Source organism: Nanorana parkeri, unplaced genomic scaffold (genome assembly GCF_000935625.1).
Source record: "Nanorana parkeri isolate BGI_ZX_2015 unplaced genomic scaffold, ASM93562v1 scaffold1015, whole genome shotgun sequence".
NCBI classification, from domain to species: Eukaryota; Metazoa; Chordata; class Amphibia; order Anura; family Dicroglossidae; genus Nanorana; species Nanorana parkeri.
In genome coordinates, this window is record NW_017307283.1 from 407,726 (window position 1) to 431,532 (window position 23,807).

At 40.6% G+C, this 23,807-nt stretch overlaps 1 protein-coding gene across 1 annotated transcript; it reads right to left on the bottom strand.

Moving 5' to 3' along the window:
* Positions 1-404: 404 nt before the first annotated feature.
* Positions 405-22,268, bottom strand: LOC108795844 (cytochrome P450 2B4-like). The gene is made up of 9 exons (XM_018567162.1): positions 22,074-22,268; positions 20,196-20,358; positions 11,462-11,614; positions 10,136-10,296; positions 7,894-8,070; positions 7,054-7,195; positions 5,217-5,404; positions 2,905-3,046; positions 405-586 (listed from the first exon to the last, which is right to left on the bottom strand). Exons 1-9 carry the CDS (start codon positions 22,251-22,253, stop codon positions 405-407), a joined length of 1,488 nt encoding a protein of 495 aa, XP_018422664.1. The 5' UTR covers positions 22,254-22,268.
* Between the last annotated feature and the right edge of the window lie 1,539 nt (positions 22,269-23,807).

A 23,807-nucleotide genomic window follows, 5' to 3' on the forward strand; every position in this document is an offset into this window, starting at 1 on the left:
TTCACTGCAAGTTTACCTCCAATATCAATCTAAATTTCAATAAAGAATTTGAGATTTGAATACAGTATACATATATTTGTGAACATTGTTTGTAGCTCTAACTAATTTTGCATCAGTGATACGATCAGAGAACACTGGAGGAGTTTATATTATATTACATCTGTTAATATAATAAATGTTTATACTTTGTAGCTTAAGGATGACGCACAGCTCATTATAATTCCAAACTCCACCATTACATGTACAGAAGACAAATTCATTTTCAGAAGCTCCGTTCGAACTGTTCAGACATGAAAAGAGCACTGAAGACAAAGTCAAATTCAGTAAGTTCATCTGCTTTAGATGTTTATGTCGTAGATGAAAGGACTACTTCATGTTCAGAATGTGGTAGAGAAAGTTAATCACTAGCGAGGAATTAAAGCCAACTTGTACGACCTTGGTAGATTCCCAAATCCAGACACATCAGGAGTGATATCCAGATCCTTTATAGGAAGTTCAGGCTTTAAGACAAAGTTCTGCAAGACAGTAACTACTAGAAGGAAATATTCCGTTCGGAACAAAGCTTCTCCCATACAGTTCCTCTTCCCTGTGGTAGAGTAAAGATAGCTGATATTATTTCAATGGTATCCCAGTTAAAAGTGAAAATTAAAGCTTGCAATACATAAAAGGAAATCAGCCTGTTTGTTCAGAACTTTAGTTTTAAGTTTAGGCATAATGATAATAACGTGCACTCTCAGCACCAATTACACCCTCTCCTTTCCTTTGTGATATAAAGAACTGATGCTCAGCCAAGCTCAGCTGCCATCATTGTGTGTCAGAATGTTGGTGCTGCTGTCCTCCTATGAGTAGGTGTGTTTACTCAGTAAAAACAGGTAAAGTAAACCTGAGAAATCCAAACTGAACATTGGATGAAAAAAAGAGCATAAGCCTTTCTATTGGACCTTTAATGTGATGGGAAGCCTTGCTGTCTGAAAGGGAAAGTCTGATTGGGTTATAGAGGAGAGAGCACTCTTTCTTCCAGTTTGGGAACTGACTTGGACTGACAAAGCCAAACTGTGTGAAGACAATGGGGAACTCAAATTAAACACAGTACCATCCTAATTTCTCATAAATTTGCAAGTCAGTGACAAAAACAGTCAGATTTAGATCTCATGTCTGTGGTGGGCACCCAGAATAGGGGACAACATTGATTATGACACAGATGGCACAAAGAACATTGGTTGGAATTCAGGCCATCATAAAACCTCCATTAGGCAAAGTCTGCCAAAGACTCCTAATGGCACTGTTGTAAATATTCATAAAACAGCCTGGAGAATGGTTTTAGTAAACCCAAAATCTGAGTTTGTTTTTTAACTACTTGATCAAACTCTATTTGTATTCCATAATTATTACTGTGATGGAGTCCCCTTTATAAAAAGGTTTACACTGCTTAATGGCAGGATGCCAATCAGTTAGCCATCACACACATATATTATAAGGTCCAGAAGGCACGTGGGACCTATTCAACACCGTAAGAGAAATATCTTTGGTGCATTCAGGGACAGCGATCTATTCCAACCCTCATGCCATTTACAGATGTGGTTGTTGTCACCCAGTCATAACTTGAATGGGTGACAACGGTTGCTTCTAAATGGGAGATTTGGTAATCCTAAATCGCATAGTGTGTATGAGGCCTTATTGTCTGTTTTATCATCTATTTTCTGTAAATATTTTTTTGCACTGTTTTTTTCTTCTTTTCATTCAAAAATATTTAAAAATAATTGAAATGAAAGAATTTCTGCCTCTTTGAAAAAGCTATTGTATCGGGGACGTGCGGTCAGGGGAGGCAGGTGAGGCAGAGCCTCACCTAGTATTATGGAGGAAGAAGCTGTCAGCTTTATGTCTGAAGCTAAGAGCTTTTTCTCCGTTCAGATCGGCTTCTATCAGGTTACACAGCAGGGAAATCCTCCCCACTGTGTAACCTGTCATGGACGGAGTGCTGCCTGTTAATTACAGGCGGCGCTGCATCTGGCTTTTGACAGCTAAGTTAGGTTACACAGCAGCGGGCTTCCCCACTGCTTGTGTAACCTAACATAGTGAGGCAAGAGCTGCAACAGCCTCTACATGCTGTTAGAGGCTTGAGCTCTTTGGATGGCTTGGACCAATGGCAAACCGCCACTGGTCCAAGCTGTCCAATCAAAAAAACGAAAAAAACTAAACACTGAGGACATCCCTGTCTCCTCCCTTCCTCCTCCACGCATAGCTTGGTGACCGAGTTGGGAGGCAGGGCTTTGGTGGGCTCGGGGTGGGGCTTTGCTGGGGGCGGGGCTGGGGGAATGCCTCACCTAACACAAAAGGCACCGCACGTCACTGTACTGTATTGTATACATTACAATTCCTGTCTGAGTATGGCAGCGAGTGATAAAGACATTTTTTTTGTAACGTGAGAATTACAACAGCAGATGTTATGTGCAGTGCATAAAAAATGTGGTACTGTGAGTGTGTTTGTGTGTGTGTGTGTGTGCGTGTGTGTGTAAAGGGTTAGCATGTGATGGAATGCTTAGGTGCAAAGCTGGAGGTTGACATTTTTTGTCAAATAAACAAACTTTTTTATGCTTATTTTTCTATTTTTAAACATTTTAATACTTGCATGTTAAAAAATATGTATTTTTGTTTCATCATTATCCATATTGCTTTGACTATTGACATGTATTTTTTAATAGAGTAAGTTTTTACTGTCTTTTATACTGCATATCAATCATCTGACTGTGTAGCATGTGAGTCATTATGTCTATGTGCAGCAGACACAAATGTAACTGATATCATAATAAGTGCAAATGTGTACACAGTTTGCAGGCAAGTTCCACAATTCCAAATTGTTTGATGCAACAGGAGTGGAAAATGCATATATGAATATTTGCTTACCTGCAGCAAGAGGCATAAATCCATCATTCTTTTTAAATTCCCCATTTTCATCAAGAAAATTTTTGGGGTTGAATGCATTAGGGTACTGAAAACAGGTGGGGTCTTTTAGCACCGTGGTAATCATTGGATAGATGTTAGTGTGCTGTAAAAGTAAATACAAAAGCTGAGGTACTGTATAAAAGAATATAGTATATAACCTGCTTATATTAGAATGTTTGTATTTCATTAAAATGAGGGAGTGCCAATAGTTCATTAAAATTTGGATGTGTCCATTTTCACTCATAGTTCACACTGTAACATATTCTTTAGCTAGTAGGAGTGGTGGTGATACATGCACAAGTTTTCTTTGTTGAAAAGAACATTAACAATTAACAAATTATTATGTTGCCATTCTTGATTAAAAAAGGGAACTCAAACAGCCTACAGCTAAATTTAGAGCCCATTTGCACCATTTGGGCTGCATGAGCGCATGTGCTTCAATGTATTGTGGTGAGCATTTACGAGTGTTGTGTTAAAGGGTAATTCCACTGTACTTACTTTTGGGTAAATGATTCCTCCCCTTCGCCTGTGCGCTATCTTTACTCCGTACTGCCGTGTAGCTGTTTTATTGTCCTTTGCTATGTGTGACCTCTCCAGCCACAAACTATATCATCTTGTGTGGGATATCCTCCAGTAGATTTTTAACACTGCTAGCCATTTATTAAAACTTTTTACAACACACACAATGTTTATACTTCAAATAAGGCCATCTGATGTTCTTCTGGGGCATGGGCTCTCCCACCAATTCCATCTCCTCATACCCTTATCCTTTCTTCTTTGTAAAAGCCTACTTGCCACTAATGCATGTATATAAGCATGCATTAGCAAATAGAAAAAAGCAAAATGCAGAGAATTTTGACACAGATTGCGGCTCAATCTACTCATATTCACTAGTGCACAGGGTATTGAGTGGACCTGTACTATGCAGGCTGTGTCAATGAAGTCAAGCAGTGTGCAAGAAACTAGTCACAGCTTGTGGTCTTCCTGAAACTGATCTGTGTCTCTGTATGGAGAAAGCCATCTTGGTAGAGAAGCAGAGCTTTGCTTCCTCAGTCAAAGCTGCCCCCCGATGACTGGTAAGGTAATAACTGGTGGGGTAGTGATCAAGAAGTAGCAGGAAAGGTTAAGGAAACAGAAGCATGGAGGTTCTTGGACTGCTGGTCATGACGTATAGCTTCTTGCGCAGTAAGGAGAACAGTGATCAACACAGTAGTGACATAACCAGATCTTACTCAGAATCTGGTAAAGTGAGAGATAGAAAATATTCATGTTTTAAGTTTACTGTAGGTTCACTTTAACAAATTAGAGAACATAAACAAAGAAAATGGAGAATCGGCATGGGGACAAGGTGCTTTTCCCTGGAAAAGCACCCTCCCAGTGCTGAGGGCATGTGGCCTGGTATCGTAGGGAGGGGTGGGGGCACTTGCTCGCCACCCCCCTTTCCTGCCCTGCCAGGCCTATGCCAGGATTGAGGGTCTGGTTGGGAATTTTAGGGGGGACCCCCTTTGTTTTTTCTCCCATTTTTGGGGGTGGGGTTCCTCCTTAAATTTCCTACCAGACCTAAAGGACCTGGTAGGACTTTAGGGGGGTACCCTATGCACTTTTTTTTTAACTTGGGGTCCCTCCTAACTTTCCTACCAGACCTAAAGGGTCTCGTATGGTTTGGAAGGGGGACCCCAAACTCTTTTTTTTTTTTTCTTTTCTTTACATTTTTTAAAATTATTTTGTATAATTGGTTTTCTTTTCTTTAAATTTTTTTTATTCTGCTCGCTGCCTCGGAGGTAGCGAGAAGAATAGTCGAGCCGAATGCCGCTCACTGAGAATAGGGGCGAACGGCAGAGAGTGAACTGCTGGAGGTTTGGCTCAGTTGATCTAGATGTTGGATCGGCTGACTAGAACGGCTTCTCCAGAGCATGTTCCGCTGACCGAAGCCAGCTGATGTACAGCTGATTTTAGCTAAAGTATGGCTAAAATCAGCCGTACGGGGCCGAAGTGAATAGCCGAATGGCGTTCGGCTCGGTTATTCACTCGATTGTCTTCGGCAGCTTAATGAATAACCCTCTAAATGTTTTTCACAGAATGCTAGATGATCTATGGATAGTCCTGCAACCATAACTTGTTTTTGTTGCTCTTTTTGTGGCCCATATTGCCTGATCAGGTTTTACCAGAGAAAACAATCACAGCCATATAGTGAGTCTGTAGATGACTATACAATTTCAATTATTGGACTGATAAAGTACATTTGGCACAATATTTTAGTGAAGGACATTTACTTTGGGTAGATAGTATCCTCTAAACTCAATATCCCTTGTGGTTTTCCGAGCTGCACCCATTGGAATTAGGTCAATGATTCGCTGCATTTCATGGATTACAGCATCAGTGAATGGCATGTGATTTCTGTCTTGCATTTTGGGGCTTCGATCTCGACCAATGATGCGATCAATCTCCTCGCAGACCTTGCCTAATGAAGAAAATTGAAAATAAAACTTGTGCTACATTTTCTGGAATACTCACACATACTGTTTAGCTAAATTGAGTACCTTTTTGTGTCCTTGTCAGTCTGCAAAAACTGTTATCAGGTGAGATAGGCTATTTAATTCCTATTTCTACCCCCAATTACACAGCTTCTGACCATTGGAAGCTCCAATTAATATTTCTTAGTCATAGGACTTTCCTTTCTCTGTTTACACTGAGCAGAAGGAAGGAACACATGGACACCATTGACTAAGTCACAAAAAGCTCCTTGGTAAATACCATCAAGATTGAGGGCAGTCAAATATTTCTCTGCTCAGTGCATGAGTGTTGTTTTTAGCCATTGTGTATGGTTATGAATTGTTTAACACATGTCCTTTAAGGTATTATAGGAGGAACACCCTAAATGTATTTAACCTCATTCCAGGATAAATGTAGTGTGCAGTTCATGGCTGAAGGTTTTCAATGCAAAGCACTGGATAGGCAACAGTCGCTCCTCATCTGTCCAGAATATACCACAGTTTACATATATCTTAATCCAAGATCAAAAATGTAATATATTTTAGTTTACCAGTCCTTAGATGTGGTGACTGCATTAGTTTTTGTATTTCAGGCTAAGTACATTTACTGTAAGTTCAGAAAATACCTATTTGATCTTGCTAGGCGTGCAGTGTTCTTGTCACTTCTTGTGCATTGAACGTATATGTCAAACAGTGTTATCATCCTTCCAAGATATCTTTTGTAAACTACAAATGCCCAATCTCCCTCTTTAATGAAATGAAGAGAGGAGGAAGTGTTTATAGTCCAAATCAGAAGAGCACCCCAGACCCACTACCAGTGTAGCCCCTACCACCTTTAGTGGAGTGGCTACTAGAAATGTAGTGATTGCTAGAGATGTAGTCAGTCTTGCTGAATTATAGTTGGTTAATTCCAGGTGTTCTGGCACTGCGGGAAGTGTTTTGCTAGGCCTCAAGTCTGGAGGAGGTTTCTGCTATTGTTGTAAGAGGAGAATCAGGGAAACTGCTGGCTACTGGAGGTGTCTAGAATAGAGAGGACCTCAGGAGCAAGCCTGGTGTCTCTTCTACTGAAGATTCTGTGCCAATACCTATTCAACTGTGCTGCAAATGGATCTACAGTAAAATACTAAAAAGGGACTGGTGAGTCGGTGCCTGTTCCACTCTGGATGTCTAGGATCCCTATACCCTCTCTCTCTCAGCGTGAATATGTTGATAAAGTTCTTCTTCATCATCATACTTCTGGCCTGCATATTAGCTCTGTGGGCACTAGAAGAGGGCGATTAATGCTAATGGGGCAGCTGGTTACCAAAATCTCTAAACCGGCTATGGGTTACCCAGGTTATTCTGGTGGCTCCTTCGGGGGTGAGCGCTACACCAGGAATCGAATGCATCCAACACATCTATGGAATGGTATGCTGCAATATATTATATTTATATTTTTGGGTTTAGGTATACTTTAGGTGTTTTTTTTTCATATTATTGTTTTATCATATATAACTCTTTTAAAAGATCTTTTTCTTTGTGTCTGACTCTTTTCCCCTTTTCACATACTGCTTAAAAGTTTATACAAGCTAACTTTACTAAAGTGTGAAGAGAAAAATTACTAAAATATCATGCACACCGAGGATATCTGGGTTTTTCATCAAAATAAGAAGAACGTAGGTCATTGTTGAGCTTGTGGTCTCCATGCCAGCAAAGAAGATCTGCAGAGTACTGTTCACCAGGTTTAAGAAGGTATATTCAGTCTTGGGGTTATTCTTTTCCTGGAGAAGATTCAAGGAAACATATTGATTTATTTTGTGTATTCATAACTTTGGAGATCCACTTGATCAGATCAAAAAGCTCACTATTATCTACTAGAAATATCAGGTATGGGTGAAGCAAACGTAAATAGACACTGTCACTTTGCACACGCAGGACAAAGTGATAGTGTCCCTGCAAAGGGCATCCCTTGACCCCCTCACAGTGACCTCTCTATGGCTCCCTTGAATCTTTTTACCATTTGGTAGGCGAATAGAAAATCCAAAATGGTATAGTTGCCAAAAGGACAGGAGATGAAGGGAATCTTTCATTCAAGGCACCTGCATAGGTGACAATTGTCTAAGGCAGAATTGACCCTTTCTTTTGAAATATATCCTCACTTCCTGCTGTGTCTCTGGCGGAGGAGGTGAAATGAATTCTTAACAGACAGCAAAAAAAAACAAAAAACATTACATTTTCAGTAAGTTGTAAAAAAAAAACCTAGAAACTCAAGCCCATTTATTTCCTGAATTTGTGGGTGCGGTTGGATGTGGAAATACGGCAGGTAACCACAGAAAAGGTACTTGTAGAAGAACCCGAAAATGATTAGTGGCTCCTGTAGGAGTCATCACTACACTGAGCTTTTATATAGCATTGCCAATTTAAGCAGCGCATTACACGCTATTCATTCACATCAGTCCCTGCCCTTTAAGGAGCTTACCTTCTCAATTTTAATGAGGAATGCATCCACATAATCTCTGGGGTTATCTGGATCCAAAGTCTCTTTGTTCTTGTCCACTCTTTTCTTCACATACTGGAGCAGCTTCTGCATGTTGGATAAAATTGTTTGGTGCTTCCCTGGCATAAACTTCATAATTCCGGGGAACATTTCAAACACCTATAGAAATTACATTGGATATTCCATGGTAAGTCACATATAATGAGTAACCTGCATGTTTAAATGTTTTTGTACATATTTTGTTAAATAAGTTAATGACTGGAGATTTTATATGTTATATTATACATGAAATATTGCATATGAATATTGTTTATATTTGCCATGTTTACCCAGCAGGGGAAGCTCTAAAGACTTCTAACTGTTTTCTGCAGTTATTTTATTTTGTAAAGAGAGTGTACAGTAATATCTTTAGAAAAATGAAGAAAAAAAACTTTCTTTTGTTTTTTTTTTTTAGTTTTGGATAGTGAGGAATGGTTACAACTCCAGTCATGTTTGTTTTTGCTGACTATGTTCCATTCTGGAGATTATCCTTCAATATCGGAGTAGGAGCAACTCTCTCTTAACTTTAGAAAATTCTCTATTGGACAGTTGTCATAATTGGATAACTTCTCCTTTATGCCTGTCCCACTTACAACTCATATTTTTTGCTTTTCTGTTACAGTGGTCACCAGGACTAAATAACTCCACAGCTAATGGAAGCTCTAACCCCTTCTCTAAAATTGTTTTTTTATATACTTTTAGCTTTAGAGAACACACAGTATATTTAGAGAGCTCCCAGAGAGTCCCCATTTTGGGGAGAAATTTGTTATGCAAATTTTCAACAGCTAAACATATACTACAAATGTGAAACCATGAACACAGCAAAACATTTAGGAATATCTAAAGCCTAAACTTTTGTTGTTGTTGTCGTTTAGATTAAAACCCATATAAGTTTTTTTCTCGGTCTATGTCCTATTGGGCAGACTTTCTTTCAGTTCCTTTCCTGGACACAGAGGGTACATTTGCACTGAAAGATTCCCCTCACTTCCTGTTCCAATAACAACCACAACTTTTTAGATTACCTACAAATTTCTGACACTGATCACTAAGTTAAACAGAGAAGGTGAATCTTCCCAGACAGGACAAAGACACAGGGATAGAAAACCTATAAGAAATTGTAACTCCTTCCTACTCCATCCAAAACAAAACAAAATGTATAGAAATGTGCACAGTGCAAATTTATATACAGTTTATGTCATGTATTTAACAGTTTGTGTAGTTGCAGGTACAGCAACCTTTGGTTCCTTGCCCAGGACTGGTTGTGATGGGAACTATGGAAGTGTGACTTCCTCGTACCTGTTAAATGCCTGCAGAGGGGTACTTCGTTGACATTAGCCAGGAGATAGCTAGTACTGATTTAACAATAGAGGAGATCTGCCCTGTTTCAACTTATCATGGCATACTATTGAATTTGACTGCATGCACAGGCCTCTCAAGGCCATTTTGTCTGAATAAAGCAGAGAAAGTGGAGCAGATCAAGTAGCTCCTGAATGTTGAGTTGAGGACAGCGGAGCCTGCATGGTCAGGGCATGGATGGTATGGGACACTGAGCAAGAAGAGGCAAAAGGTTGGAGACTCCATCTTATAATCTGGAGATGAACTATCATAATAGGTGTTGAAGGTCATGCTGGTTTACAAGACTGGAACTGATATCAAATTCAACTACATTCTAGTGGGATGATTTACCGCTGTGCTGTCCATTCAGTGTAGTGGTGTTGATTTGGAGATGGTGGTGCCAGGTGTTCCAGACAGCAGGCAAACCATCTAGGGCAGGGGTGGGTGAAACTACAAATCCCATGATGCATCTGTCTCTCGGAGTCATGCCTGTGGCTCTGAGAATCTTACAATGCCTCATGGGATTTGTAGTTTCACAACAGCTGGAGGGCCAAAGGTTCCCCACCCCTGGTCTACAGGCAAGAACCAGGCTACTACATTGTTTGAATTGTACTCCTGACAGGAACGCTTTTAATTCTGTTATTCCAATAAAGGTCAGCAATAAAGTGTCTGTGGGAGGAGTCCAAACGTGTGTGTCATGTGCCAGAATCTTTACAAATATAAATCTATTTAGTATGTAGAGAGGAACAGAGTGAGAAGGGCAGTCTAGTTATAAAGAGAGAAAGAGAAAGTATTACCAATTATTACTGATTATAAGTAGAATCTCAATTTACTCGTCATTTGCTCTTACCTGCCCCCAGCCTGAACTGATGATGTGGAATGTTTCACACATAGTGTTTACAACATCAAGAAGCTCGACATCCTCATAATCATGGCGATGCCCAAACATAATGGAAAAGATTACATTACCAGAAACCTTGTTGAAGATCTGTTGAGGATCAAAAAATGTTCCTAGAATATGGGGGAATAATGAAACATGACTCAGAAAAGCAAACTACATGGCTATATATAAATCATATTGTCTGGGAAAGGATTTAAAGGGAAAATATTGCATTTAAAGTAAACCGATGGTCACCTATAGGGCATGTATTGATGGGCTTTTGCTAGCTTCAAGTGGGTTCTGTATTCCCTTACATCTACGGGAATGCAAAACCCAATTAATACAGGTCAAATAGAAGTCAGAAAGAAGTCAACTGTAGGTCAGATGTACCTGTCAATGAATTCTGAATGATCTCAGAGGCATCTCAAACGGAAGCCATCAACACAAGCCTAAATCCCACTGACACTGGGTCTAAAACTACTAAGCAGGCTGCAGACATAAAACACAAGCACCTAGAGGTTGAATCATGTACTCACACGTACCCTGCAAGAAACTATAAAATCCTTGAAACCCAAGCAAACAAGGTATGCAAAGTTTAAATAGCTACGTAGGCAGGTTGAAAAAGACACTTGTCCATTAAGCAGATTTTCCAAAAGAGAAAAAGGGATCGGACTTTAGAGGCACCACTCGTGAAAAAAATTTATATAAAACTGCATTTTTTTAATTAAAAAAATAATTAAAACTCTGTAAGATTTCTTCTTATAAAAACAGTGTTTATCACCTCCATATACTACAATTCCACAACCCACTGGCCAGCTAACATTGTGCATTGCCATCTCAGATCAAATCTACTCGTAGCTTTTCATATCTTCATCCTGGTTTCGACAATGGCTGGGTATAGTTTGATGCATTTTACAGTTGTAGTGAATGCTGTTTCCTCAGTAGCAATATGGACAGCAGTTACCACATGACTACTGAGAAAGCAGTATCCACTACGACTGTGAAACACATCAGGCTTTACCAACCCACTGTCAAAACCATGGCACTTCCTGTACCATGAATACAATAGAAAATAAAGGAAATCCCATTAAAGTGAAAGACATCCTTACTTGTCACTGGAACAGGTGTCCCTACTGGAAGATTTCCCTTCTCTTCCTGTTTTGGCAACAACTCAAAATGTTGGTTGTTCATGGCAATGGAGACAGACAGCTATACAAACCTGACAGGGGTTCTAATTGATCACAGCTCTATTTAAAATATTGGCTATAGATACACATGAAGTAGTTTTCGTCTTACCTTTGGTCTTTTTTAATTCTTTCACTAGACACTGAGACTCCTCTATAATAACATCTTCTATACCCTTCTTCCCCATGCCAAAATCTCGCATTGTTGACAGAGAAAATCGACGAAGCTCCTTCCACATGTTTATGTCAGTAGTAAAGACGAATCCTGATCCACAAAATAAGCACATGTTATATACATGTTGACACATCAAGTATAAGTAAAAGATACTTACAGGTCTATACTGGAGTTTTAGACAAAAATGTGGTACCTGCAGAAATGTACTAAGCTATTTACTATACCATTGGCCAGTGATTGGCTGGATCTAAACATTGCAACAAGAGTTTAAAAAAATTCTAAATGGGTTCCTAACAGGTTAAATATACAAATTTAAATAGTGATTTATGGTTGCCAATGTATAGTGCATATCAAAATATATTAAAAATAAAATTCAAAATATTAACAACAACTTACAAAGCCATCCACAACTCTGCTCCTGACTATATCTCAAACCTTGTTTCAAAGTATCACCCTAACCGTCCCCTCTGCTCTTCAAAAGACCTCCTGCTTTCCAGCTCCCTTGTCAACTCTTTCCATGTTCTCCTCCAGGACTTCTTTAGAGTCTCTACCATCCTCTGGAACTCTTTACCCCAACCTGTCCGTCTATCTCCCACTCTGACTGCCTTTAGGCAAACCCTAAAGACTCATCTCTTCAAGGAAACCTATCCCATCTCAACCTAACCACTGAATCATCAAGTTCTCATACAATTCATTCACACACAGCTACCTCCTCATGTACCACTTGCCCCTCCCTTTAGATTGTAAGCCCTCACGGGCAGGGCTCTCCTTACCATCTTGTCTTGAATTGTATTGTGATTGTAATGTCTTCCTTATATTGTAAAGCGCTGAGCAAACTGTTGGTGCTATATAAACCCTGTATTATAATAATAATAATATATGAAAAAATACAAATAGAGAAGATCCCTTCTCATGTCCTTTATAATACAGCAAAATAGTTCTACTGCAGTGAACTATGGGATGAACATGTAATGAACAGCTAGTGCTCAGGTAGGTATTTGAAGCAAGGTTTGCCTTACAGCATACAAAAGAAAACTAAGCAGAACAGATATTTAAGGGACACAAAGACTCCCTTTATCAAGGTGTCAATATGATAGATGAATTATCATTTATCTTATTTGCAGCTAGATGAAGGGGTCCTTTGCGCCCCATGAACATTGGCCCTGCATTTTTTCTTTTTGTATACTGTGACAAATACCTACCGGAATACTAGTTGTTTGTCACCTCTTGTGTATGTGGTGTCAGTGGATTTTTTTACTCTATACAGCAGACCCAGAATGAACAAGGGTCCTCCTCAGAGCCTGGTTCAAAGCTGGTTATACATGGTTAGAATTTTGTTTAAAAATATGGTTCTCGGAATGTTCTTTTGATTTTCTAGTTAATGGGGTCAATTTGACAATTGATTGTGACTGTAGTTATGAAAAAAATCAAAACAAAGCAGGATTGAACATTTTTGTAGAACAAACACAATTCTAACTGTATTTGCAGTTTTCGATCGGGAAACTCCATTCAGTCCATAATCGAACACAATTTTGAACAACATTCATCAAATCTCTGATGGTATTATTGAAGGTTCTGACAAGTTTATCCGTATGACATGCCACATGAAAATCTACCAGAGAATGGCCAGCTCTAGTCTACTTGCTGTATAATAATTAAAGTAATCACCGGTGAAAAGACCTATATTGGTTGCACCAATGGCCATGCTGAATTCCCACATTTTCTAAAATATTTTCTCTTTCTGCATGTTTTATTTCAGAGTGTATTAATACCTAATACTTTTTCAGTTTTTGGATAGAGTAGGGAGGGGTTAACCCCTTGCCAGATCATTTTTTGTTGTCTGTGCCCCATTTGGTAAATTTACCTTAATTTCCTTTCATGTAGACAGAACAGGAAGTGAAACTCCACAAAGTGTGGGTAATTTTATTCATAAACAGTTGCCCTCGGAACAATTGTCCCCAATGCAAGATTTCCCCTCCATTCCTGTTCTGGGTAAAACTGTAAAATGTTGCATTTCCCTTCTATTTTAAATGCATTAACCAACAGGGCACATAGAGGAGGTCAATCTGCTCAGTGGAATCAGAACAACAATAAAATCTCAACAATGGCTCTAACCCTTCCCAACTCCAACCGAAAAGTAAATAAAAGTTTTGGTTATAACGATCCAGCACACTTTTTTATTAAAGTGCAACTGGAGCCAAAATGTTCTTTCTTTAGTTTTGGATAGAGTTTAGAATGATTAGAATACCATCAGTTATTTATGTTGTCTGTGTCCCCGTTCAACCACATTATTTGTCCTGGTGACCATCATCACTGACAGTGAAAGAAAATCCCAAATTATGGGTTGTCATCAGAACAGAAACAGATGGGAAACCTTCCAATGGGGTGACCTGCTAACCACCAGGGATTCCCCTCTCTTTTTTCATTAAAGAGTTTGCACTCTTTAATGAAAAGGGCTTTAGATCCTTTCAGGCAAAGTTTTGTAGAAAGGTCTACACACAGCCTGTATTACATCTTTCTGATTTTTTTAAATAGATATAGAGTGATGAAGTGTTAGAACATTTGTTAGGTTTCTATTGCTTGACATAAGTCCAGCACCTTCACGTTTAACGTTAATAGATTACTGGAAATTCCAGACCTTGTAATTTACTAAAGTCTAAGTTGCAATAACAACACTGTACAGAAACAAAAGAAAGAACAAAAATTTCAGAGACACTGTGGTTTCTTAAGGTGATAGACAATGGTTTCTATTGCTGTTTGTATCTCTAGAGTGGAGATTCACCCTCTCTATTTGTCCTTGTGACTAGGTATGAGCTCATGTTCGGACTGAACCCAAACTCGTCCGAACCCTAAAATGATATGTGCCCACCATCAGCTGCAGGTTGAAGAATTCCCAGCCCCACAGCTGCACATAAACAAAGGAGCAGGATGCTTGTGCTGACATCATCGACCTTATATGGCTACATATTAGGTCAATGTAATTAACCATATATAGCTATGTGGCCATATAAAGTTAATGATGTCACAGAAATCTGCCCGTTTGCTTACACGCAGCTGCAAGTGGGGGATTCCCCAGATGCAGCTGCATGGGTGGCAAAAGAGGAAGCTTCTTTCCGTGTTCTGAGGAGATCAGGTTTGCCCTGACTGGTGACCGTTACCAGCAAGACAGAAAAGATCGAAAATCCAAAAATTTAGAGTTGTCTCAGGAACAGGAAGAGAGGGCAAATCTTGCAATAGGGACACCTGTTCTAGTGACAACCTTCTAAGAAGGGATATTGCTTCATTTTGTAAAAAATAACTTTCACTTTCTGATGTATCTCTGGAGGTAAAAAAAAAACAAAAACTTAACCATCCCCAACTCTATCCAAAACTTTAAAAAAACGTGTTGGTTTATACACACATTAAGCACTGTGGGAAATGTTCACAAATCTTGTAGACAAAGCTCGGTAAAGGCATACAGTCAGTATTTAGAAAGCACACATTGGTATTCACAGGCATTCAATAAATGGGTCTAAATGATAAATAACTTTTAAATATGTATTGGTTTGCATTGAATAAATACTCCAGGAACCTGTGTACACAAGCAGTAGAAGGCACATTTGTTTGCATAGCTGATCATTTCACTGCCTTGCCTGAGAATGACAAAGAAGGGCTTGAAAATCAAAAGACAAATCAACAAAGAACTGTTAGGAGAAGGCCAATCATTACAGCTAAAGATGAGTTATTACTTTTTGCAGCTTATTTGTTATTACACAGTTCCCCATACACTAGTCATGGGGCTCCCATTTTAAAATCGAACAACAGGCAATGATACAATGTATACAGATGGTAGAAAAGGTGGAGCAAACATTAAGACATTGCAGTCTTTCTAAAGAGTCCAACGTGGGGGAGTGAGGCGCAGGTGAGATGTTGCTTGGTTAGTTAAATGCTTTTCATTCTTTTCAATAGTGCGTGTGTGTTATTTATTAGTAGGGATGAGCTCGCTTTCGGACCAAACCCAAGCTCATCCAAACTCAGAAGGAAGCTGTCCAGTGCAGGCAGTGGCGGACCTAAGGAACAAAGGGCCCTGGTGCAAGATATTTTTTTTGCACCTGTGCTTGAACTCCTGTGACAGGTGAGAGAGGAAGAGCACGGCTCTCCCCTCTCACTGTCTACAGTCTACACGGAGCGGCAGGGTTTTAACCCTGCCGCTCACTGCAGTGAAGAGATGGACTCGGCGGCAGAGCCCGGAGGACGGAACCAAAGGAGAGAGGTAAGTGCAGGGGAGAGAGGAGTAGGATGCACACTGTTTACATGTCATCTCCACGACATCGCCGAGATGACATGTAAACGAAAAATCGGCTGCCTCACTCTGCATTCAGTCCTGCTTGTACAAAGCAGGACTGAATGTAGAGAGGGCAACTTCCCCACAAGGACACCGCTGCCGCCCCTCTGCGTCTTGCCGCCCCGAGGCCGGGCCTCGGTGGCCTTGTGGGGAATCCGGCCCTGCCCGTAGTAGTGCTGGAGGGACAGATGAAAACAACAGGAATGAAGAAGAAGGTCGAATTAAGAAACATCATTTAAGGTAAGTGCTTTAATTAACATTGGGGGAGGGGAAAAAAATCTTTGACTTTAATGTCACTTTAAGTCCTGTAAGTTGCGAGGTGGGGACTCCATGGATTGGACTTGTTTTCCAGCACATCCCACAGATGCTCGATTGGACTGAGATCTGAAGAATTTGGAGGCCAAGTCGACACCTCAAACTAACTGTGTTTCTCAAACCATTCTTAAAAGTTTTTTGCAGTGTGGCAAGGTGCATTATCCTGCTGAAAGGGGCCACTGCCATGAGAAAATACAGCTTCCATGAAGGGGTGTACTTGGTCAGCAGCAATGTTTCGGTAGGCTTTATGTGTCAAAGTAAAATCCACATGAATTGCAAGACCGAAGGTTTTCCAGCAGAGCTTTGGCCAAAGCAACACACTGCCTCCGCCAGCTTACCTTCTTCCTATAGTATATCTTGGTGCCATCTCTTCCCCAGGTACCCAGCACACACACACCTGGCCATCCACATGATGTAAAAGAAAATGTGTTTCATCAGACCAGTCCACCTTTTTCCATTGCTCCGTGGTCCAGTTCTGATACACACATACCCATTGTAGGATCTTTTGGCGGACGATCAGCATGGGCAGTCACCATGACCACTCTGCTGCTACGCAGAACCATATGTAGCAAATTGCAATGTGTTCAGATACCTTTCTATTGGAACCAGCATTAACTTTCTCACCAATCTAAGCTACAGTAGCACTTCCTTTGGATTAGATTACACGGTCCAGCCTTCGCTCCCTACGTGCATCAGTGAGCCTTGGCTGCCCATGACCCTTTCGCTGGTTCACGGGTTTTCCTTCTTTTGGACCACTTTAGTAGGTCCTGACCGGGAGACCAGACTGGGAACGGGAACTGACTAGGAACATCCCACAAGAGCTGCAGTTGCTCTGACCCAGTTGTCTAGCCATCACAATTTGGCCCTTGTCAAAGTTGCCCAAATCGTTACGCTTGCCCATTTTTTTTGCTTCCAACACTTCAACTTCAGGGCCAAAATGTTCACTTGCTTCCTGATATATCCCTCACACTTCCAGGTGCCATTGTAGGGCCCGTTCATCTGCTGGCTAGATTCTGCTATTGGCTACTTCAAATTGCCATAGCCAATAGTAGGCTGGCTATTACCCACGCCCATTGTTTATATTCACCTGCCAGCTGCAGAATCTAGCTGTCGGCCGCAGCAAAATGTAAACAGGGAATTTCATTAGCAACCAAATAAATTTATTTGAATCAAGTTTTTTTAGTGTGCACATATCTATCAAGCACCCGGCAAAAACATTGAGGGCATATTATGGCCTTGATTTTTTTTTCTGGTTGCTTGAATGCCGGATAATGGGGAGTTTACTCTAAAATGGCTTCTCGATGTATGCTCCAATGGGTCCTCATGGGTTAGAGTTAGGGCCACTCTACAGAGAGGAGCCTTGACGAGGCAGTGCGGCTTTCACATATTTTGCAAAAGTTGTGGAACTAAAACCTGTTTTTAAAGCAAATTGTTAGACAGTGTAAATTGTTTTTTTTTATTTGCAGGCTGACTGCTAAGTGTGCTGGAATTTTTTTTTTGTTTGAACAGCAAGCTTTGCACATTTTTTTAGGTGCGCATATACTTGCATGTTTGTCACACGTTTGTTTTTGCATGCGTTAAAACATGCATTTTTCCTTGCTGCAGATAGGACACTGTTAACAATAATGGCACCACAAGTGTGAAATGCGCTTTCCATGCATTTCGTGAACGTGCTCAAAATCCCATGATAACTTGCTTGTTCCCGCACGTGGCAAATGTAAATGGGGATATAATTACAGAGTTGCAACTGGAGATGTGCACAAGCAAAAAATTTGTTTAGTTTAGTTTCGTTTTGAAACCAAAAAAAATTGTGTTTAGTTTAATTTCGTTTTTCGGATTCGGATTATGGACGAATTTCGTTGCTGCAAAATGACATTAGGGTAAAAAAAAAAATGACATTGTTTTTTTTTTTTTTACAGTCTGGAGAAGAGGGAAAAAAAAAAAAGCCTGAGGTTCCCCCCCAATTCATACCAGACCCTTTAGGTCTGGTAGGAATGTTAGGAGAATGCCAATTCAAAAAAAACCAAAAACCTTTATCTATTTATCTAACCTGCGACCTTGACAATGGCAAGCCTGTACGCTAACCACTACACTATTGACTCTGAACCTTTAAAGGAGAACTATGAGATGAGTGATTTCCACTCACCTCATAGTTCTAGCCGACCTGTGACAATGAGACTGTCACAGGTCGGCTCAGTAGATCGGGTTCGCTCACCTCTCGATCCTGTCACGGCTCTCTGCCGTGACAGGGGGAGGGGCTGGATTCCCCTCTCCCCGCTCCGATCTGCCAGCGCTGACTGGCGGAACGGACGGGGGAGGGTACAGCTGGCTCTGCCTCTAGATAGGCAGAGCCAGCTGTCACTCACGCAGCTGGGCGGATCCCGTCGTCTAAGTCGGGATCCGCTCCGGCTGCGGCGTCTCAGTATACCGCGAGCTACTGAGCTTAGGGTAACGGGAGGACGCTAGTTTGTGTCCTCCCGTTACCCTAAGGAGAACTATGGGGAAAAACACTGACCCCATAGTTCTTCTTTAACCATAGATTTGTTGTAGAGGGAAAATGTTGTCATTTTTTTTTTTCCTAATGTCATTTTGCTGCAACGAAATCGTCCAATAACGAATTTCGGGAAATCGGGAATTTCGGATTCGTTTGCATTCGTCTTAGCTGTAATTCGGAATTCGGATGCATCCGAATCTCCGAATTTCCAAAAATTCGTCCGAAGCGAATTTCGGAACGAACCGAATCGCACATGTCTAGTTGCAACAACATGTTCCCTTTAGATCTGTCTGGAGTACAACTTCAAAATTAATCTGTGTGGATTGCTTGTTGAATTCATACTCAACAACCAATGCATACAGATGTCTGCTTCATCATCTCAAGGTTAAGTTATGTAATTTGAAAGGCCCGCATGTTTTTTATTTTGTCAGGGGTTTACCTTTAAATCTGGCATTTTTCCCCAAGATGGCCACTGAAGGGATATTATAGCACATTTTCAGTGAGTCCAGAATTTGAGTTATGGATGCATTCTCTTAAAATCTTTTTTTATTAGACATTTTTAGATATTTCCAAGCATACAGATTCATAATTGTCATTAGTTATGAGCTAAACACAAATAACTTTATCTAAGTATCTCGAAGGGTTTAATGGGCTAAACCTGGTTATCAATGTGCCAGCCGGGTCCCTCTCTGTATCTCAGGGGCCTCAGCAGCTTTACCTAAAAATATCTTGTTCCTGTATCATTGTTACATCATATTTATATCAGTTATTTTATGTTGAGATCAGAAGAGCGGCCTTTTATCTGCATGTGTCAATAAAAGTGACCTCACAAGTATAAAAACACAGTTTTAGTAAAAGTGTTCCTATTTAACCCCTTGTTAAAGCCCAGGATAAAACTAAGCCAACCCCCAACCCTTTTCCCTGTCACAAACAAATAATTGTAAATGTTAAATTCTGCCTTTTTGTGAAACGATAAAAAATGTAGGATCACAAAACTGTAAATAGGCAACTTATGCTAAAAATCTGGAGGTTGGCCTCACACCTATGTGTTGGGGTAACGTCTTATCTGCAGTGATGTTTGTGCACTGTGTGTGTTGCAGTGTATTACAATGCAGTGTATTACAATGCACAGCAAAGTGTCGCAATGCTTTGGCATGAGCTGCCACACACGGTTGAATTAATGTTACTTATGTCGTTGGCAGGGAAAAGGTTAAAGGATAAATGTACTAAAAATACTGTTAACCATAAGACTGGATTCACACTATTCCGCTGCATTGCAGTGCAGTACTACACTATTTCTCTCATTAATGTGCATTGCAGTTAGGCAGTTCATTCATGGGAAGACCATGCATCATAACACGGATCATAATGCAACTGCTGCATTTTGTACACCAGAACGCATTAATGGTTTACATGTGTGGTGCTGTCCTGTACCAGTGGCAGTCATCCCCAGGACAAACAGTGAGGGTTTATCTCTCAGTGAGGACACAGAAGGCAAGAAAATTGTATATTTTTTTTGTGTGTGTACAATTACTCACCATGGTTATGGTAAGAAGTGTTAAATGTTTCTGTATCTCCTCTGGCTAAGAAATCATCAGCTCTGTCCAAATAGACTTCTTTGACCGCCTTGTACCCATTAACCACCACAACTGGCCGAGACCCCAGATAGACGGTAAACACGTCCCCATATTTCTTCCTCATCTATGTGGAAATAGAACATATTCATATCATAGAATGATGGATTGAGGCTAACACCTGTACTTTTGAATGTATGCTTGGGCAGCGAAGCTAAGTGGGCAATAGAAAATTGACCCAACATTTCCTACCCAATCAACTGTCTTTCTAAGGTTGGCTTCCATAAACACATAATTTTTATCTGACTATAACCCTAAATATTTTATTATTATAAAGTGGGCTTAGCTTCAGATATAGGGTTTTTTTCTCATATTAGGTGAATGCGTTCTATGCAATGTAGATGTATAAAAGGCTTTTCTCAAAAGATCATAGTACCCTCACTGACAATGACACTGATAATGGTTTCCATAGCACAGACCCCCTCCCTCCTGCTCTGCCATTAGCCTTTTCCTCTTCTTGGAATGCCTAATAACTGACTGTGCTTGTCCAGTTCCTTTACCTTTCCCCCTTACCTACCTACTTAACCTCTTCTGTACCAGCTAGGGAGGAGCAAAGGAAAACACGAAAACATGTGACTTGAGTGACAACCTTGAGAGTGGCATCCAAGACAGTGCATACAAGATGGCGGCTCCCAACAGCAGTCTTGGCTTTTGGATGCTTACACAAGGGAGGCCTTTACAGGCAAATAACAAAAATACAATAATTGCACATATAATGTGGAACATAATGCACTTAAAACAAACAAGCAAGCTACATGTATAGCTCGCGGTATACTGAGACCGCCGCAGCCAGGACGGATCCCGACATTACTGTCGAGATCCACCCAGCTGCGTGATTGACAGCTGGCTCTGCCTATCTAGAGGCAGAGCCAGCTGTACCCGCCCCCTCCCTGTCCGTTACGCCAGTCAGCGCAGGAGGATCGGGGAGGGGGGAATCCCTGCAGGGAGCTGTGAGTGACAGTCACGGCTCTCTGCAGGGAGATGATTGAGAAGTGAGCGAGCGACGGTATGTGTTCGCTCACTTCCCGATCTATTGAGCCGACGTGTCACAGTTTCATTGTAATATGTCAGCTCGAACTATGAGGATGAGTGAAAATCATCCTCATAGTTCTCCTTTAATTAGGGAGGGAAGGGGGAAAGGTGAAGGAACTTGGCCAGCACAGTCAGTTATTAGACATTCCCAGAAGAGGAAAAGGCTAATGGCAGCGCAGGAGGGAGGGGGCTGTGCTATGGAAACTGACTGATCAAATTTACTAGCACGTTGCAAATTGCAAGTTAAAACAAAAATGTTTATGGAAAGCCAGAAACACTTGTGAAAACTAAAAATACTTGACTTTTTCTGTGCTTCTGCCTGGAAATTTTAAAGTTGATGACATGGTCTCTTAAAGGCTAGGTTCACACGGTTGTACTGTTGTGACACATGCATGTCAATGCGTGTTTTCCTGAGCATTAATGTGCAGTGTGGTGAGGAAGCCCATTCTTTTAGGTAAACTAAGCCCAAAGACGGACTTTAATGTTTTTGTGCCTTCTGCAAAGTATAAATGCCACTTATTAATTACATTTACTGCTCATCTATTGACTAAGAAAAAAGGTTTCATTTGTATCCAGTAAACATGACAGCTCACATCTGGTGTATTTGCTAATTCCTATCTAAAAGGTTTCTAAACACTGGTTTAAATCTGAAGAAATTTCTGTGTCATGACTGAAATGTTATTTTGTAAGCCTACAAGACTAATGGTTAATTACAAAACCAGCCCATCAAAGACCAAATTGTTCACTTACGTTTACCAGTTTAGTCACTATGCTTCCTCCACTTAGTTGTAGAATGTTCCCCAGTAGAGGCAAGGGGATCGGACCCGGTGGAAGTTTTCCTCTTCTCTGAAGCAGACCTAGGCTCATGAAACAGAGAATCCCAGTGATTATTACTGCAAGGAAGAGCGTGATATCCACGGAGAAATACATGGTGGTGAGTGCCAGTCCACAATCACCAGCGTAAAAGCACTGCAGATCCTTTTTATACCGGTTACTGAATATCAAATGGGCTGGACTATCATTTAGATATTGCAAATAACGTACTAGGTTACATTGGCAAGAGAAAGATGTTTTCAATTCTAACAAAGACACTCTTTAAGAACTTAACCCCATCATGACTGAGCTAGTTTTCAGTTTCTGTTCATAAATGACTGACACACTTTTTACATTTTTGCTGTGTGATTTTTCCACAGCAGTAATATACTTGACTGATGGATTTGTCGATTTAGTCCCTCTGTTAAAACGAAAAACCCCCATGAAACACACAGACTGTGGGACATGGATTTTAACGGCCACAGCAGCCCTTTTATGAAACAAACCAACTTTAACAATAGCCAAAGTAATAAACCAAATAATTATACAAATAAATACTCAACGACTGTTGATCTGAGAAGGGGTCTTTGGGTGCCCAACAGCCCAAATAAGGCCTCTCCTAAAAACTCCTCCCATGTCCCCTGCCACACCCCAACCAGCTCGAGGAAGGGCAGGCGGGACAACCTGCTTCATTCATCGATTTTCCAGAAAGAAGGCCCCTCATCCCTTGCAGTTCCCACCCATGCGGCCTCCCGGACACCTGACCCCAAGGTCCAATCAGGTAAGAACAGCTAATTCCCATCTTATTTTTAACTCCTTATCCTGGGACTATTCCTCCCCCCAGTCATGTAGCCCCTCCGTTTAGTCTCTCTGGGCCTGTCTTTCTTACTAAATGTACCCACACATATTATATATTGTTTTTAGAGGACAGATAGGGCTATAGAATTATATCAAACATGTGTACCTAACGCCTCACTTAGTTTGAATAAAATATAAAAAAATGAGGGGAAAAAACAAGGAATTGGAATTTTTTAATAATAATTATAGTATAAAAAATATATTTATATATAACTTTTATTTTCCTAATTTTTTTTACACTTAATTTTTTTTATACAAACTTTTTTATTTTTTTGTCAGTTTATATCAAGCAGTCACTATGACTGCTTCATAAATTAACTTTTTTGGCTATTATTAGGCTGCTCCAAACTTAGGGACAGCTAATAATAACCTTAGAGACTGAGCCTTACAGCATGTCAGATTCAGATCTCACTAAGGCCCAATTCACACTGTGCGATTCGCAAATCGCGCGTTTGTCGCGCGATTTGCATTTTGTGCGATATCGCGCAAATGCTTGCATTGAGCAAGCGAGAATCGCGGCAAAATCCGCTCCAAAAAGGGTCCTGCTGTAGCGACACAGGACCCGTGACAGTAGGACCCTTTGCCCCATTGCAAAGCATTGAAGAGCGATATCGCGTGGTAAATAGCCGCGATATCGCGGGAATTACCGTGCGATAAATCGCTCAATGTGCACGGGGCCTAAAGGTCTTTGATCCTGCCCAGACAATCAGAAGTGATACATTTCAAGCAAAGAGATACATTGTAACATTGTGCCTGAAATGTATCATAAACATCAGGCTATCAAGCTGTCAAAACGAATAACAGAGAGGTGAG

Coding starts and splice junctions, on each gene's coding strand:
- LOC108795844 (XM_018567162.1), bottom strand. CDS start 22,253: ATGTATTTCTCCGTGGATATCACGCTCTTCCTTGCAGTAATAATCACT. Junction 20,359..22,073: donor TAGTGACTAAACTGGTAAAC/GTAAGTGAACAA, acceptor ATTTCCACATAG/ATGAGGAAGAAATATGGGGA. Junction 3,047..5,216: donor GAGGATACTATCTACCCAAA/GTAAATGTCCTT, acceptor TTACTTTTACAG/CACACTAACATCTATCCAAT.